General features: G+C 49.8%; 1 protein-coding gene across 2 annotated transcripts in view; it reads right to left on the reverse strand.

The window, feature by feature from the left end:
* Nucleotides 1–18,195, reverse strand: part of LOC135257687 (serine/threonine-protein kinase 3) — an 80,493-nt gene that overhangs the window by 23,444 nt on the left and 38,854 nt on the right. For both annotated transcript variants that reach the window (XM_064340706.1, XM_064340715.1), the window contains exons 8-10: nt 16,003–16,128; nt 8,823–9,015; nt 1,272–1,447 (exon numbers count right to left, since the gene is read on the reverse strand). In XM_064340706.1, coding sequence (XP_064196776.1) covers nt 1,272–1,447; nt 8,823–9,015; nt 16,003–16,128 — 495 coding nt within the window. The remainder of the gene's footprint in view (nt 1–1,271; nt 1,448–8,822; nt 9,016–16,002; nt 16,129–18,195) is intronic.

An 18,195-nucleotide genomic window follows, 5' to 3' on the forward strand; every position in this document is an offset into this window, starting at 1 on the left:
GAGTCGGCTCGGCGGCGAGACGTGCCGCTCTCGTCGGCGGGCAGGCCGGGACCCGCCCAGCGGGAACGAGCGGGGCGACGACACCACATTAGCGCCAATGCCATCAAATCTGCTATGTTCATTTGAGCATGCAGGCTAATGTGCGCACAGTCTTTCATAATTAATCTTCCCTAATTATTCATTACATGAGCCGAGTACATTTAAACGCGGTTTAAAACAGACAAAGAATCCCGGACACAAAAGGAAAAAAAAACACACAGGAAGCAGCACGCTGCAGAACCTTTTGATAGGACACTTCCTGTCTAAGGACAGAGAAGCCTATGACCTAATAAAGCATGTTTCGGCCCCCTCCTCCAAACACTTTGAGGTCAGTAATGTGGATCTGGGTGTGCCGGTATGGCTACATTGGCTTCAGGTCCATCATCACCAGAAGGTTTTCACCTGTATCGGTGAGGGATGACTGAGAAACTGGATCTTTCCTGACATTTAATAAAAGAGTTGGCCTCCCTCGTCCTGCGGTTGCTGGAGGTGGGCCTGGATGAAACGCAGCCCCCCCGCCACAGAGCAAAGCAAACAAACAGCGATTAACGAAGCGAAGAGGGAGGCAGGCGTGTCTCACTCACTCCCAGGCACTAGACCCGGCTCGGCAGATAAGACACAATGATGCACGCTTTGTGATTCAGACGTCGAGGCCAGCTCAATTCCGTCCTGAGCAATTGAATAAATACGACATTATACGATCCAGAAATGAGAAAATGGAAGCCAATATGCCTTCCAAAAACATGCCTCCACCCACCCCGTTTTCGTTCCAATTCACAGTCTCCTGCTGGGCGGACGTGCATGCAGTTTTGGAGGAACGAATACAGCATTAACCGCAGCTGGGATCAATTACATTTCAAAGCAGTCGGTTCACGGAATTAATACTAAATTAATTCACTGGAAATAAATTCCTCACAGAAAATGACAGGTATTTTTAAATTCATGAATTGAATTCCAATTAATTTCTGAGATTGGCTGAACTGAAATTAAATTGACCCCAACCCCACAGGTAACTCAGCTTTGGCGAAATTAAACTCCCCTCCCCCCATCACTATGGACTACCTGTCAGTCAGCTAGCAACACATGCCAAGCTTGACCCTGCAAAAGGGCCCAGTTTGCACATGTGACATGTGACAAGCACCTTTACCATCTGAGCCAATCAGGAGCCCATCTTTTCCACAAGCGAGAAACCAGAGGGACTGGGCCAAGAGCACGGTGAGGTTTTTACTCACAAAGTCGAAGTCCCCATCCTGCGGAACCTTCCAGTTGTCGGGAAAGACATTCTTGGCAATGAGGTAAGGCTCCTGCTTGTTCTGGTTGCAGTTGTCGTGGGACTTGCTCTTTGAGTCCTGCTTGTCAAAGTAGTCCATGAAGGATGGCCGCGGAGCCTGCTGGGAGGTGGCGTTTCCTGAAGGACACGACGACAGAGAAAATTAAGTACCGAAATCCACTTAGTGCCAGGCCAAAAATATCTGTGCTGCAACCAATGAGGACAAACAATCTTTAACCATCTACCGACAAGTGACACTTGCAATTTACATTATTGAACAATCCGTTGACCCTTTTCATCTCAGTTTGCAACGGCCAATCGGCACGTCTTGTGCCAGTGCTGTCAGCCAAATACGGGTAAACACAGATACTAATCAAATAATTTTCATTTAAAATATCTGCTTTGTGTATTTAGGTTATTTGAAAATAAACCAGGGAAGACCAATTCCTTTTATTTGAGATATTCGTAAATAATTGGTAAACAGAACGAACACTTTCATTTGAAATAACTGAAATTGATTCAATTCTATTTTAAAGAATTGAACACAAAATTGAAACATCAATTTGTTCTGTACAATTAATTCAAATGAAATTAAAAATACATTTCATTAAAAAGAAAGTCCATTAATAAAAAAGAAACCATTAATTACCCCCTTTTCCACAACTCCACCCTCAGTCAGTGGGGTGAATAGCATGCCTGGTAATTGAGCACACCTGAGATTAATCAGGCAATTAGTACAGCTACAGAAGGGCCTGCCTGAGTGCGCCAGTGTTCAGTGTTTGGAGTGGTGTCATTGGGAGGCCGTAGTTTGTGATGTGTCTGCCCGCCTTAATTATGCATGCATGGCACACAATGTGCAAAAGCATGGTGCAACAATAAGATGCTGAAAGCCTGAAGAGAATAATGACAGTTCAGTGACCCTGTGGCTATAAGTGAGGTACTTAACATTAATAAAAGAGTGAAAATAACAGTAATACATGTATTTGAGTGGACATGAAATATTTGAAAAGATTATTTGACCCAGATCTGGTGCAGTGCCACCTTCCCCCATGCAGGGGGCACTGCAGCTGAAGTAAACACACCCCAGATGTGCTCTCCTGTGAACCAACGACTGACACAATAATCACGCACTTCTTTAAAAAAAGGTTTCATTTGTTATCAGTTGCATATTCTCTGGTAAAGTATGGTTTTATTGTCTTCTGCCATGTATGTAAGAAATCACTCGCTACTTTACTTCAGGTACGCAAAACAGCACACTGAAGCATAGCACAAGACTACACAAAATAACTGGACTAAGGAGGCTTGGATGCAAAGATGCTATAGCCAGTTATGCAAGACTGCCAGTCAAAGTGAGCATGGGTAAGGTCTGGTCATACCTGCCAGTATGGCACATCAACACACTAGCAATGCACCTTTGCACCATAGGATGAGCCACCTAGCTGCCCCCCCAAAAAAAAAAGTTCTGACACTTTTGATATGACCACTGTTATTCAGATGCAGCATAAATGTCAAAGAAGAAAACTGGCAGAAAACAGAATTCTTTCTGCTTGAACAGAAGCAAGAAAAGTAGTTTGGCCGTTTGCAAACTGGACGGCCATCTTCACTCAGATCTATGTTGTTGGGAAGACTGCACTGTCAGTGTACTACAGAATGTTTGAAGATGCCTATCTGGATTTCCCCAAATTAAAAAAAAAACATCTGGAAATATATAATTGTGAGTTAGACCATTTTTATGCAGGAACAATGCCATACAGGAGGAGATCAAGCTGACTCAAGGCCAAATATACACTTTTCCTTATCACACACTCGTATCCCCACTGGACCTGCCTGGAGCCTTTGGCACAGTAGACCACATGCTGCTCTTCTCCATCCTGAGCACACTGGGGATATCGGGCACAGCTCTTAAATGGAACCAACCATCATCTCTGGACAGTACTTCAGTTTTACTGAGATGTTTTCTGGTATTGTCTATGACCTTCCTACAGGTGTCCCCCACAACACCACACTTGGGCCCCTCCTCTATTCTCCATACAGGCAATCTTCCCTTGGCTCTCTCTTTCCATGGGGTCTCACATCACGTCTGTTCTGAGTACACACAGCCCTTTCTCTCCTTTCATCTGCTCAACAGTCAGGCCTCACTTTGCATCTCTGCTCGCTCGAAAGGCATTCGTGCTGGATGGTGGATCATCACCTAAGGCTCAACCCGGCTCAGACCGAAATGCTTTACATTCCATCCCGGGCCCCACTGCAATACCTCTCCCTCAGCCTGGACGCCAGCAGAGAGCTCACTGCCAGCACTTCTACTGCAGGAAGCCAAGGGGTAAACCCTAGATGACCGATTCTCCTTCTCCTCCCATGCAGCCGCTGTGAGTCGGGAATGCAGATTCTTTCTCCGCAACACCCCAAAAAATCTGCCCCTTCCTCAACACGCTACACAGCTCCTGCTCCAGGCCCTGGTATTCTCATGCTGGGGCTATTGAAATAGTCTTCTCACGGGCGTCCCTGCCTGTGCCTCTGAACCCTGCAGGAAATCCAGAACACAGCCGCACAACTTAGCCCACAGTCCCCCGAGGCCTGCTCGTGTCACACCCCTCCTCGCCTCACTTCACTGGCTACCAGCTACAGCTCACACCAAGTTTATACATTCTGTAACAGCCAACAACACAGTTAATGGAACATCCCCGCCGTACCGTCAATAAATTTTAAGAACCTACAGACCAGCCAAATCTCCTCATTTTGCAACCTCGGGGTGGCTGGCTAACCCTTCCTACACATTCACTTCTCGGTCACAGTGCAGTGCCTGTACTGACCCCCAGTGGTGGAATGAACTTCCCACAGAGATCAGGATAGCAGAATTACCAGTTATCCTCCCATGCGGACTGAAGACCCACCTCTTCAGACTGCATGTTTGCTCCTCTCCAATCCCCAGCCCCAACACTCTTGTATGAATTGAGGTCACTGTGCTATTCTTATAGCTTCATTTGGCATCACTTGTTATGGCTGAAATCAGGATGCTTTCAATATTTTTATTTTGCTTCTTGTAGTTCAGTAGCTTAATCATGAATTATTACTAGTTCCGTGACTGTACGTGCGCACTTGCCGGTTTGTGAAAGTGAACGGCACCGCTCGTGTGTGCCAGGTGAATGTGCTAATGTTTTCACACATTATCAGTCACTCTGGATAATGAGCATCTGCTAAATGAATGTAATGGAATGTCTTCATTATCTCCTGAGCAGTAAATGGTAACATATTCTGAGACTGGCAATATTTACCAATATAGTGGAGAATGATTTTTAAAATGATCTCAATGCTGACTGACTGATTCTGTATCAATCCTTTGGACTAAATGTGCAACCCTGACATATTTTTGTCCACAATGCTTTCAAATTCTAGTCAATTCAATGTCACTTGTATTTTATGCAACCAAATGAACAAGTAGGGGGATTTTCATTACAGGCTAGCAGCATAGTTTTTGGTGCAAACAGCACTGGTAAACAAAAAGTAGTGCGTCTATGTCTACAGAAAGATCACCCTTCTTGTGCTGACATATCAAAGATGTTGTCCAATTGTACATTTTTTTTGTGTCTGTTCATTTTGTATTTTGTCACATAGATCTATATGAGTTATTCAGCCTGATCTCCCCTCCATAAGAAGGAACAGACATCAAACGCATGGTCATTTTTTCACATGTTCAGGGCCTGAGATAGCGTTGTGCCTCTTCCCACACTCCACACCCACACAAACCCACACAAACATGCCCACTCGCTTCACTGGAACAGGGTGGCCAAGGACAGCACAGTACATTCCGATCCGCTGTCTGTAGCCAAGCTCCCAATATCACCGTGTGGCGCTGGGCAAGTCAGTACGTTGGTCAGTGACTGACAAGAGGGGCAACTCACATATGGCATTGAATTCTCCTTTGGTTGGATGAACCAAAACAGATTCTGTATGAATTCTTCACCTTAAATGATCTTTCTCCCTACCGCTTCAGCAAAAACCTTACAACTTGACTCATCTTATGAATATTCATGATGGGGCGTGTCCGTGGACAGAAATGTTCAGTCCTTGATTAGCAAAGGACCGTAGGGGACGGGCCGGCCTTTATTTGAGCTGTCCCGAAAGGAGCTTCAATCTACCTGCATGAGTCATACTTGAATTACAAAAGAACTTTCAGCTCTCCTGCATTTTTGTCTTCACACCTCTACGGTTCCTCATAGCGTGCTGCCCACACCTTGTGAGCGGGTCACAAGCTTCCAATGGCTGCCTGTGTGACCTCACTCCCAGAGCCTAAATTTAATCGCAGCTGCGGCATCGGTGCCTTTGTTTCCGGTACCAGTGCACTGCGAGGGACCCACTCCGCCCCCCCTACCCCCACCCCACCACTACCCCCCGCTGATGTAAAATGGCACCTGTCAAGCTTTCTCCAGCCTCCAGAAGGGACACCCTCCCACCCTCACCGCAAACCCTCCTCATGTGTTCCGACAGGGCGTCTCTTTCCGCCGGCGACTCGCGTTATCGTCCTCCGTCCTAACCAATCGGCTTCCTCGCTGCTCACTGGACCTCTCGCAACCTCCCGGCCACACCCACGGTCATTCTGTTCGCAAGGGGCGGATCAGGCTTCTTACGAGTCCCTCCCCCTCCGACACTTCTGACCAACCGATGACCTCATTCAAGCGGCAGCCAGAAAGCCAGCCAGCGCGCCGAAGAAAAAGAGGGTTGGCCTTGGGCTCTGATTTAAACTCTCTTTTATTGCTGCTTTTGTAGAATGAATTATCATGCCTTCGCTCCGCTTTCGTGCTTCTAAAATGGAAAGGCCGTGCAGCAGGCACTCCTCTCAGAGCCCTTCCCCCCCCGCCCCTGAGATGCCCGCCTGGCAGTGGATTGGTGGGGGGCTTAGCCAACAAGTAGAATTAGAGTGGAAGTTAAAACACTCCTGATTTTTCTTTAACAGAGGCAGCTCTACTGCAGAAGAGCCAGCGGCATTATTTCTGCTCCTCCTGTCTGGGAAAAACATCCTTTCCTATGTCTGGCACTGATGCTGCACTGACTCAGAGCACAAACTCTTCCACACTGACACCTCACTGACACACAGCAAAGACTCTTCCACACTGATACCTCACTGACACACAGCAAAGACTCTTCCACACTGACACCTCACTGACACACAGCAAAGACTCTTCCACACTGATACCTCACTGACACACAGCAAAGACTCTTCCACACTGATACCTCACTGACACACAGCAAAGACTCTTCCACACTGATACTGCACTGACACACAGCAAAGACTCTTCCACACTGATACCTCACTGACACACAGCAAAGACTCTTCCACACTGATACTGCACTGACTCAGAGCACATTCAGTGTTTGTTTCAAAGAGCTACGACATTTTATCACCTAAAGCAGGGCGATTTCCTTATTCCAAAACTTATCTCATTACAGTAACTCAAAAAATACTATTAACTGGAGGCTCGGCATCCATTTTACATACTCTAGAAGAGATCAGTAAGTAACTGAAAACAAACCACTGCTAAATCTACTGTGTAAACTTTACTGAACACACATCCAGCCAAACATCTATGCAAAATTTATTTGCTGAATAATTTGATTATTTTTAGTACCCACTCTGCTCCTTTCCAAAACTTTCCTTATCTTGCATGCTCAAACTTTAAATTAAATTAATGTGTGAAAATATTCCTTCCCTTAAAATCAATAAGCCCTTTAAGATAAGCCCAATTTAACACAAAAAGCACCAGGCAAAAAAAAGCACACGGACCATGAAAAGAAAACTTTAAAATGCGTACTAAATCCAATTAAAACTTCCCTGGGTTTAATTTCCTTACAGAAACAGTCCAAGTGCCTTTCTAAGACCCATAGGCAAGCAGAAGAATTACCACATAATGTAACCTCTTCTTCAGTTAGGCGAGGTAAGGCGACATGGCGGCTGCGGTATTGGGCCAGAGAAGCCCAAACTACCCGGACGTACGGAGCAGGACACGTCAGGAGCAGGCCAAGCCCAGACCTGGTCCAGAACTCGCCAAGGTTAGCAAGCAGTCAGAGTCTGCTCCACGCCTGACACCCATGATCCTCCAGAGTGGAGCAGATCTTTATCTGTACTCCAAAACTATAAACATGTACAGTAATACAGCAAAGGCTGCAATCAAAGGCCTTTTTTTCCTAAGTGAGCGACTGTGGAACAAAGCCATTCCTCGGCCTCACACAAACAACACCATTCTATTGTCGGCTTCTTTCAACCACTGTGTATTTTGTGGGGGGAAATATGTGGGTGGCATTTTCAGGAAATTAAAAATAAAACTTTTTTCTTGAAGATATGGGATTTTACTTGTTATGTAATCCTTGTGGGTACATGCTAATTGCCAAACACATTGAAGTACCATATTAATAGAGCTCTAAGCACGAGCTTGTCAAAAAAAAAACAAAAAAAACACACCCACAGGCTAACCGTACCGCTTTATGGATACAACGAACAAAGGTGCTATGATTCCATCTGTCTGCTATCTAAATGTTTTAATTAAAAGGCTTCTGCACTTGACATTTACAGGCTGCCACACTTGAACACTACAGTTAGACAAATTAAAGTCAATTCAGAAGTTACAGCTCAACTGAAGCCAGCCAAGATAGCAATGATTGTACAGCCAGAGAGGAAACACTAATGCAACACTCCCACCTAGTGGCAAACAACTTAATTACAGGGGAGTGTGAGCGTGCATTGGATGCGGTTCTCTCAAACTGCTGCAACCTTTAAGGTCTTTGATCGCTCTTCTTCAGCACCCTAGAAAAGCGCCTTACTTTGGATGGTACACATTTTCCATCCCAGTTCAGTTACACATGGTTACTCCCTTTTATTGAAGGTCTGTGGCATTTACATCATCCACAAAGGCCCCTAACCATCTGTTCCGCAATTTCATTGACATCATAACTGTTCAAAGTTATAAATTACAATAAAAGCAATTACTATTTTTAATATTACATTTTAATGCTCTGGACTCCACCTCCCATAAGCTCCTTCGATGTATGGCGCCACCAGTCCCTGGATTGTGATGCTTTACATCATTTGAAGTACTACCATGATTCAGGTTTCTATTTTAAGCACAATGTTTTACTGTCTGGCCGTGTGGTGGAATGTTGTTAGCATCTGCTTCTCTTTTGTTCATTTGTGTCACTGATTTAGAGGCTGTGTACAGGAAACAGAAGAGTGCGAAAGTACCTGACCTGTAAATCATGGATTTCCATGTCTAACTGTAGTTGAAATTTTATGCAACTTCCCCATTACATATCATCATTAGATTAATAACAGGATGCTGATTAATGTAAGTATCCAACCTGTAGATGCAAACCACTCTTCTTTAAGATATACACGCACGCACGCACGCACGCACGCACGCACGCACACACGCACACACGCACACACGCACACACAGAACATTAGGTTGAGGGACCTAGATGAACACAGTACTGAACGAGCTGGGTCCAGTGGTACAGTACTCACTCTTCATGGTTCCGTCCTCCTCCTCCTCGTCGCTGTTGATGACCATGGTGCCCAGGTCGGACTCCAGCATGGTGCTGCTGTGCTCGATCATGGTCTGCGCCCCGTCGCTCATGGTGCCCGATGCCCGCATGGTGCCCGCGCTCTCTGACCCGCTCTTCACCATGGTGTGAGAGTCCACCTCCACTTCCTCTTCCTGTTGAGAGCACAGGGTCAGAGAGGCACTTCACTCATGCATCCAAATGTATACAAAGATACCCACCAACAGATACACATTCACGCACACACAAGCATGTACATGCACATACCCACCAACAGAAACACAAGCACACACACACACAAATAGACACACACACAGTCACACATCCTCACAACCCCACAAACATATGGACAGCAGACACAGCACACATATGCATATAATAGCATGTAATCAATGCGCTTCTTGTTTTTTCTCTCTTGATCGCTCACACACAGTGCAATCAGACGCACACCCCCTCTCACAGACTCACACACCCGACCCAGCACAGGAATCACAGTGAACTGTGTGGTCAACTGTCATCTGTGAAAAGGAACTAAGCAGGATGAAATGTGCTTCAAGAAGCCGATTTTTGCTGTCAAGCGTGTTCAAAAATGACAGTATAGTACCCACAGAGCATGTGGGCGAAAATGACTTCAGTAACACTGCCCAACTGAAAAGGCATGAAAAAACTGTACCCTAGCATTAAGGAAACTAATAAGAATTAAAGTATTATCATATAATGTTGCCATGTTTGTTTTTTAGTCAACAAATAATCTACAAAGCATTTTCAAAATCATGACTGAATACAAAACATGTAAATAAAGCTGTGAATCTTTTCAATGTTATATTCAGTAAAACTAATTATCTTGCAAACCAAACAATAAGTAATAAACAGGGTAGTGTTATTGTAAGAATTGATGCATCACCCTAACAAAAACACGTGGAAGCTTTACAGAAGGACACTTTGATTGGTCATCATAAGAGCGTTAAACATAAAGAATCATTTCTGCAGAACCATGGGATCAGATAAAGGGATATCTGCCATGAAGTAGAGGAGAAGGTTCATTCTTCTGCACCTCTAGCTTTGATTACAGGGCCACCAAGAGCTCCAACAGGAAGCAAGAGTGCCAGAAGCTAAACATCCCCTCTGCTGGAACTCTGCGCGTAGCGCGCGCACACGCTAACCGTTTTGTTTATAGGTTGCGGTTAGCGACGACCGAACAGCGAAGCGTCTTTGGGCGGCTGCAGGGTTTTTATTTAAGGCCTTTCGGGCCGGGGCCTGGGGCGGCCCTCCCAGGGCTCAGCCCATTAAAGCCCTATTTAATCCATCTCAGCGGAGGCTTCTCGCCTTACGCCTCTCTCCACGCGCCGCCGAACCCAGGCTCATTTCTCAAACGCCGCGCTGCCTGGGAGGTTTCTTTCCTGGCTACTAATGTGCATACCCCCCCCCAAACCCCTTCCACCCACCCCCGTCCGAGCTTTCCCCCTAATTTGGAACGCGGCGCTCCCGTCCCGGTTCAGCACTCCACCCCCCGCGCGGAGGCTCCGTGATTGATGAGGGCCCCGCTCCCTGACAGTGGCTCTTTAATGTGGCGTGCCGACGGGACGGGGCCCCGCGAGGGCCCACACCGAGAGGCCCTGCGCCCCGCCCATCCAGAGCTCGCGCCGTCAGGGGGCGGGGGAAAACACACGACGCACTAATTTCTGCACCCCTCCCCTCCCCCCTCCCCCCCACACCAGAGCCTGCAGTCTAATCAAGCCGTCTGGTCAGGTGACCCTGTCTGTCAGGCTGCCCGGTACGTGCAGCGCCGCCGTTAGCGCTGGTTTGAGCGGCCGCGTCTGTGTTTAGGAAAAAGCATTTAAAAGGCATTAGGCGAACGGGATCGGGCTTCTAACGGAAAGACAATTAAACACGGGAGGCGAGGAACGCAAGGCCTGCGTGTTCCGTGAGCCGGCTTACGTTAGAGCGGAGGAGGAATGACGCGTCGGGCGAAGCCGAGGAGAGCTGCAATCAGGCTAATAAACAGAGATAATGTGCGGTGGGGGCAGGTGACGTTAATGGCACCCGCAAACGAAGCTCTGTGGAGAAGCGCCTCTCCGGGGCAGCCAAGGCTTCCTGACGTCATGGAAGATGTGAGGTGTGCATGGCTGTACTAGCCGGGCTTGGGTTTACGGGAAGCCTGGCTATCCGTCAAACGTCCCAATGTGTTATTAACCTTTGGGGGTGCGCTAAAACCCCAAACCCCTCGGAAAAGGGGGGATTTCTCCGAGGGCCGGTGAAAGGAAGTCGCCTCGGCTCATTTGCTCTGCCACCGGCTCGCTTCTCCCCCCAGCCCCCCCCCGCTGCGATCTTCGCTCGCGTAACCCCGGGTGACGGAGCTCAGGAAAGGGTTGCCCCCCCCCCTGCCCGAGGCAGGAAGAGGGTAGCAGGAAGCGCTGCGAGACGCGGCAACTGGAACTCCGCATGGGGTACGGCTCACGGCAGTTCAAGGCTCCTGCGTTCAAGGATGGCCGGGCATGAGCCCAGGGACAGCCACACGTTCAAAGTGTGCGGGGGACAGACAGACACAGACAGTGGGGAAAAACCGGACTACGCTCTCTCTGGCCCTGCCTCATCCCAGCAGCCCCCAGCATTTCCCGCCTCCCCTAGTAGTCACGGCGACAGCACAGAACTGCAGGGGAGCAGATCCCGCCCCGTTCCACATCACTCCAAGCGTGGCCCCCTGTAACAGCGGCAGACACAGCAGCCACCCGCCATTCGCCGGGGAGCTCAATTCAATTAGCGCTTAGCGGCAGCGCAGCAATTACGTACACATAGCTTTTTTTCCTGTTGCTCTTTTCTGGGGGCCGGGGAGGGGGGCAGACAGAAACATTTCATGCTTCTCCAAAACCACTTCCACGCATCTCGCGGATCGGATCACATTATAGCGCCGGCGCGCAAATTTGGGCTGGCATCGGGGAGGAAACGAGGGCCGCATTACCCCTAATTGGTCATTTCCAGAAGAGGGCTTGGTTTGCAGAAACCCACTTCCAGGGGCAAGGGGGCTCCTTGAAACAAGCGGGCCTTAGATAGCAGAGCCACATCTGGGGGGAAAGGCACTGATTGGCTCCTTCCACAGGCGCGCACTGATTGCAGGAGGCAGTCTGCTGGTTGCATGGGTTCGGATTCTGTTTGTTTCTGCTGGAGGGGTTGTGGGGGGGTGGAGGTGCGGGGGAACGGGGAGGAGGGAGGGGGAAGGTAGAGCTTCAAAGCCGGCTAGCCGCGGGCCAGTCCTCGTTCCGCAGCCGGCTGCCCCTGGACTGTGAAACCGCAGGTCTCGCCGCGCACGCCGCCGGTGATGACTGCAGCCTGGAACGTCCTTCCAGGACGGAGGGTTCGACCTTGGCCTCCTCGCTCCCCTCCCCGTGGGGGCCCCCCACCCCTCCCCACCCTCGCCGCGTGCGCCCAGATGCTGCTAATTGGGCGTCACCTGCGCGCCCCGTCTCGTATGCGGGGTCTGTTTAAGTCATGAGCGTCAGACGCTGCGGGATCTACCTGACTGTGCTTCTGCCAGAGGCAATAACTCGCAGTGCTCTGGCCTTCGCCCCAGCCGCGTCCAAAGACCGCTCTCGCCGTTGCTCGGTTTTTCACAGAAAAGTATAAAATTCGAAAGTGACTTACGGCTCACGCTGATGTAAACTCCTCCACAGCCTGACGACGCAGCTGGGTGTTAAGGGAGCAAACAACCCGAACGAGCCACACTGTTCCGGGGTTCAGTCACGAGGAGCGGGAGACAGAGAGGATGGCTTTGACCAAAGGCCACACGCGCAGGACTGACGGCGGCTCTCCGGAGAGCAGAAGACTGAGTCACAGGGGCGGGTGTTTCCACTCCAGATTGCGTATAATTACCGCGTACCATTTAATTCCAAAAATCAAAGAAAGTGGAAACATCTGAAGCACGTGATGATGAACACCGCCTCCGGATCCTCAAAGAGGGCCGAACTGAGCTGAACCCCCTCTGGCTGCGCTCCTCCGCACACACCTGCTGCTCTCACACCTCTCACCCGCGCTGGGGGCTCTGCCGGGGGGCCGGGGGGCCGGGCCGTCTGCCCCGGCCAGATTGCAATCGCATCTGAGGCCCTCGGCCCTCCAGCTGCGGGTTCCGTGTGAGGGCTCCTGCGGTCTAATTTAGGGCTTTTTAAACGATCGCATAAAACAGCCGAGCCTCGGCCACAGACCCATCTCACTGCAGCGGTTAACTGCTGAAACTTTATTAGACACCCACTACAGACCGCAATGAAGCAACTCGCCGAAGCATGTCTGAAATTTACTATTTATATGAAATGTACTTACAATGATACAAACGTAATACAATTTCATAATGATCATAATTAAGGCCAAGTGTTTGTCACAGAAGTCGCAGGTGTCATAGATTCCATGATTTTAGCCATTTTTTTTAGCAGTTCTGTGACTTTCCCTGTTTTTCACAGTTTTGGATGGTGACCTTCAACCTTAATGTAGCCCACACTGTTCATATTTCTATAGGCCAAAGCCTTTTAACCATATTAGACTTTTATGCTATTATTTATGTTTTACGTTGTTTAAAAGTCAAAAGGTGAAATATGGAAATGTCAATCTCAAATAATATCCTTCTTGCAAAGGACCCCCTGGGGATACCCAGACCCGAGTTTAGCAACCACTGATGCTAATTTGACTGTAGACAGTGACTGCGTTCATCTACACTAAGTGTAATACATCTATGGTTGAGAGTTACAAGGGGAAGAGCCAAATGTGCATTATTGTAGCCCTTCACTGAGGAAACTGGGGACCAAGGGGAGCTCTCTAGAAAGCATAATAAAGACAGTGGGAGGGGTGAAAGAAAAGCATATGTGGGGAAATGGGTGTGGTCAATGAGGAGAGTGGGAGGGGCCAGAGAAGAGAGAGAAAGAGTCTGAGAAAAGTGAGAAGGGTCGATGGGGAAGGTCAGAGGAGTCTGCGGCAGTCAGGAACAGCCTCTCCTCTTAATCAAAGTCTGGCTGGCCGTGGCACAGTGAAAACACCAGCAGGTGGCCGTTCAGCCCGCCAATGGAAAGCAGGTGTCTGACCCCTGTCTGGGGACAGAATTAAATTAATGTGTGAAAACAAATGACCCCATCAGCATGTCTGGACAGTGACAAGCAGAGGTCTGGCGTTGGGCCGCGTCACCCGACACTGGCGGCAAACATGGCTGCATATTACCCAGGAAGCAGAGGGAAAACAAGCCGGGCCAGGGGTCGCACCGAAAACAGGGCATTTCTGCAGCAACGCAGATCTAATTAAAGCGGCAATTTCCAGCTTGAGGTGATGAAGCGAGACGGGCGTTTAAAGCGAGTTTAACTTCAGAGCCGCGGGACCTGGTGGAAAAGTTGCGTCAAAGCGGGGGTGACGGCTGTCGATGCAACACACGCAGCCCGTGCAGAGCGAGCCAACTGCCGATTTCGGGATTACGCCGATAATAACAGAGACGTGTCCAAAGTCCACAGCGCTCTGGCGTTCGAGCCCCGGCCCGGTGCGGCGGGTGTCTAAAACCATTACCGTAAGGCCTAAAATAGAGCCTTCAGGCCCCGGAGCTCAGGACAACCATCAGCGGCCTGTAAAAATGACAAAGTGGATATGTCAGAGGGCTGTGATTACGCCATGGGGCTGAGGCATCAGCGGAGAAACACCGAGGAGCAGGACAGCTGTCTGTCTGTCTGTCTGTCTGTCTTATTCTATTGGTCTGTCTCTGTCTGTCTGTCTATCTGTCTAATTCTATCTGTCTGTCTTATTCCATCTGTCCGTCTCTTTCTGTCTGTGTTGCTGTCTGTCTGCATGGGGAAAGGGGAGGGGCCACAGGAATTCCATGGGGGATGGTTAAATCCCATCAAAAAGCAGATCAGGAATGAAAAAAGTTGGGGAGGGGGTGGGGGGGGTGGGTGGGTGTGTAATGAGCGGATAGAAAGAAGCCTCAACAGTTGCAGGAGGAGACAGCTCCGCCCACTCCACACCCCCGGGGGAGGCATACTCACCGCACGCCCGTTTCACCTCTCTCCCACTTCCCGGCACGTTACCGCGGTGCAGATCTGCACAGAATGCCATTTACTTAAATAGCCGGCCCCGACTGCCAAAGGCGGTATGCCGGGCGGCTATATTTATAAATGTTTCTCACACGTTTCCCGGCAACAGAGGGCTTCCCCTCCACCTGCCCCCGCCCAATGTCGTCTCACGCCCCCCCCCGCCGCAGCTGCTCAGCCTCGGAATCGGCTCCCCGTCACACGGTGAATGCCGCTGGGCGGCCGGGGGTGGTCGCCGTGTTCCGTAATGCCTAAACCAATAGAAAAACTTTGATATCCAGATTAACCTCCCGTCCGGCTAAGCGGGCGGCGATTTCTCCGTTAATTCGAAAAATGTGAAGAACGGCCTCAGCAGCTATCCAAACACTGGGATTCGGGTTGGGAAAGCAGTGTGGTTGGCATCGGGGTAGGGAGGGAGGGAGGGAGGGGGGGAAGACGGGACGACTGAGGGGCACCCCCTCCCTTGCCCACTGAATATCCTGGTCCAGACAGTATCCACGGATATCGCTACCTGCAAGCAAGCAGGGAATGCGCAGGGCTGCAACGTGCAGTGTTGAATTATAGCGGAGCTACTGCATCTGAAATCTGTGCAGGACCCCACTGTGCTGCATTTTTCTCCTGCAGTAACCAGCGCGCTGGGCACCAGGCTTCCACTCCCACTCATGCAGAAAGGCAGCCAGGGCTCCAGCTCACATGTATCACAGCTCGTAACTATGTAAAATTAACTGACCTCAAAGCACAGCAGCGCCCACGGCTTACCTCAGCACACCACCGCGCGTGAGCTCATCGCAGCGGAAGTGGACGTGAATTACAGGGCCTTGGGTGTTACGCGGCTGAGAAGTCTATCGCTCGACTCGATACCTCAGCCTCGCCCTCACGTACGTTTAGAAGAGACAAACAGACCGATGAATGAAAGCTTGCGTGTGGTTTGGCTCATCCACAATCCCAACACGAAAACATGCCCAATGGACAGGATGCTAGCGCATCGATGGGCTCCTCACTCCTGACCCGCCCCTGACCCGCCCCTGAAACGCTGAGCGCTGGCCTGTGGTTGTCCGCCAGTGCTGAGCGGCTGCTTTGAGCGCTACGCACCGAGTTCTCGTCCTCCTCCTCCAGCTCCCGCTGCTGCTCCTGGTGCCGCTTGGCTTTGATCTCCATGGCCTCCGTGATCAGGTCCCGCAGGATGGACACCGGCTTGGCGTTCTTGATGAAGGCATGCTGAAGGGGAGGGGAGAGATACACACACACACACACACACACACACACACAGAGGGTCAGGATTTCCAGTCTGGTAAATGCACAGTGCTTAAAACATGGACTAGGGCCAACTGTGTTGATTACAAGAGCAGAGGCAGCGATGAGGCTGGAGGGCCAGAAGATGAGCGGTGAAGCTACAGGTCGAGGGACTAAACTGTGACTGACAGCTGAGCACAGTTCCTCAGCTGATTGGGTGTAGCTACATTACATTATCTACCGTTCTGTAGGTTTCCATTACAACCCTAACAAAGCACACCTCACTCAACAGCTAGAGATGATGTTGACCTGCTAATCAGTAGAGGCAAGTGTGCCTCATTAGGGTTGAAATGAAAACCTGCAGGACGGTAGATGTCCAGGATCAGGGTTGCTTGCCACTGCATTAGCACAAGGTATCAAGTGCAGAAATGTAGGCCATGAGCCTAATAGCCTATTGTGTCCTCAAAACCAATGTGTGCTCTTCAGTACAGAACCACACCCAATTCATGTCACATGATCTCCAACTGTACACTCGAGTGTCTGGAGCCTGAGCGAAAGCACACTGCAGACTCCTGGAACAGCGGGAAACCAAGGAATGGCCGCACGCGGGAAACAGAAATTCGCTTCGTATCCGAAGCGAGAAACTCCGCTACGCCTCCGCGGAGGTGAAATGACGCCGCGCGGAGCCGCGGGCCAAGCCGGCCTGGCGAACGCATTTTTCCCCCCGTGTCCTTGGACGAGGAACCGGAGGAGTTTTCTTTTCCCCCCGCTCGTGTTTTATGGACCTTTAACGCCGAGCCGCGAGGACCTCCTGACGGGACCGACTGCGACGCGGGGAGAACCTCCCGTCCGAGAGCGAGAGAAAAACGCCTTCCGTCCGAGAGGGAGCGGGTTTACGGGATCGCCAGAGAAACGCCTCGTTAAAAAGCCGTTGCCGGGCCACCGAGGCCTACCTTTCGCAAAAATAAAAATCAACACCGCAGAACGACTTCCACACCAGGACACAAGGGGGGGGGGGGGGGGGGAGGTAGAGAGTCACTTGTCTATTAAAAGGGTTCAGCCCCCGCCTCCCCGCTCCCCATCCAGTCTTTAATCAGCACATTTCATCAGAAGTTTAGGAGTATGGTTTAATTATGTTCAACTAACTGGGATAAACAGTACAGGAATGTGCGCTCCAGATATGGACAGAGAGGCTCAGACATCAAGAGTGCAATGTACCCAGCGTCAAATTGAATCACTTTTCTGGCACAATCTCCACCGCGATCGTTCCACTTTGCTCGAGTACCATAAAGCAGCCCCCGCTCGCTCACTCAGCGGCTAATTAATTTATTCGGCTAATCAGAATTATCAACAAACATTTCAAGCATGCTTTTGTAGTTATTCCTGCACTAAAAACAATACCATCAGGTGGGAGAGGGAGGAGATTACAGTTTCCACCGTGACCCGCACCAGCGTTTCTGCCTCGTTCGGCCCCGTGGCGAAAAATTTGCATCTGCTTTGCGGTCTTTTCTGAAACGGTGGCCAAACGCAACATTCAGTTCCACTTCGCCCACTGAAGAAAGCACTGGGGCTGCTGGCCCGCATGCTCATGCGATTCAGGTTTCAAACCAAACCCCTGGGCACCCCGGCACGGCTGTAACTCAGCAACTCATAAACTGGGAAAACATGTTCAAAAACTCAAACGAACTTTTCCATTATTATTATTATCATAAACAGTAAAATTATACACGTGTTTATGATGCATACTGTTAATCAATTTTCTGTCTACTGAATAGCCAGTCATTTTGGCAATTCAGGACAACACAGGCTAGTGTAGCATGAACAGCCAGCCACCATTTACTCAACCTACCTCATACACAGCTACACAAGGGCACGCACACACATACACAAGGGCACGCACACACACACACACACACACACACACACGCAGATGCACACACACACACACACACACACGCAGATGCATATACGTTTGCACCTATGCACACACATACACACACACAGACACACACACACGGACACACACACACGGACACACACACACAGACACAC

The sequence above is a fragment of the Anguilla rostrata genome, chromosome 1 (genome assembly GCF_018555375.3).
Source record: "Anguilla rostrata isolate EN2019 chromosome 1, ASM1855537v3, whole genome shotgun sequence".
NCBI classification, from domain to species: Eukaryota; Metazoa; Chordata; class Actinopteri; order Anguilliformes; family Anguillidae; genus Anguilla; species Anguilla rostrata.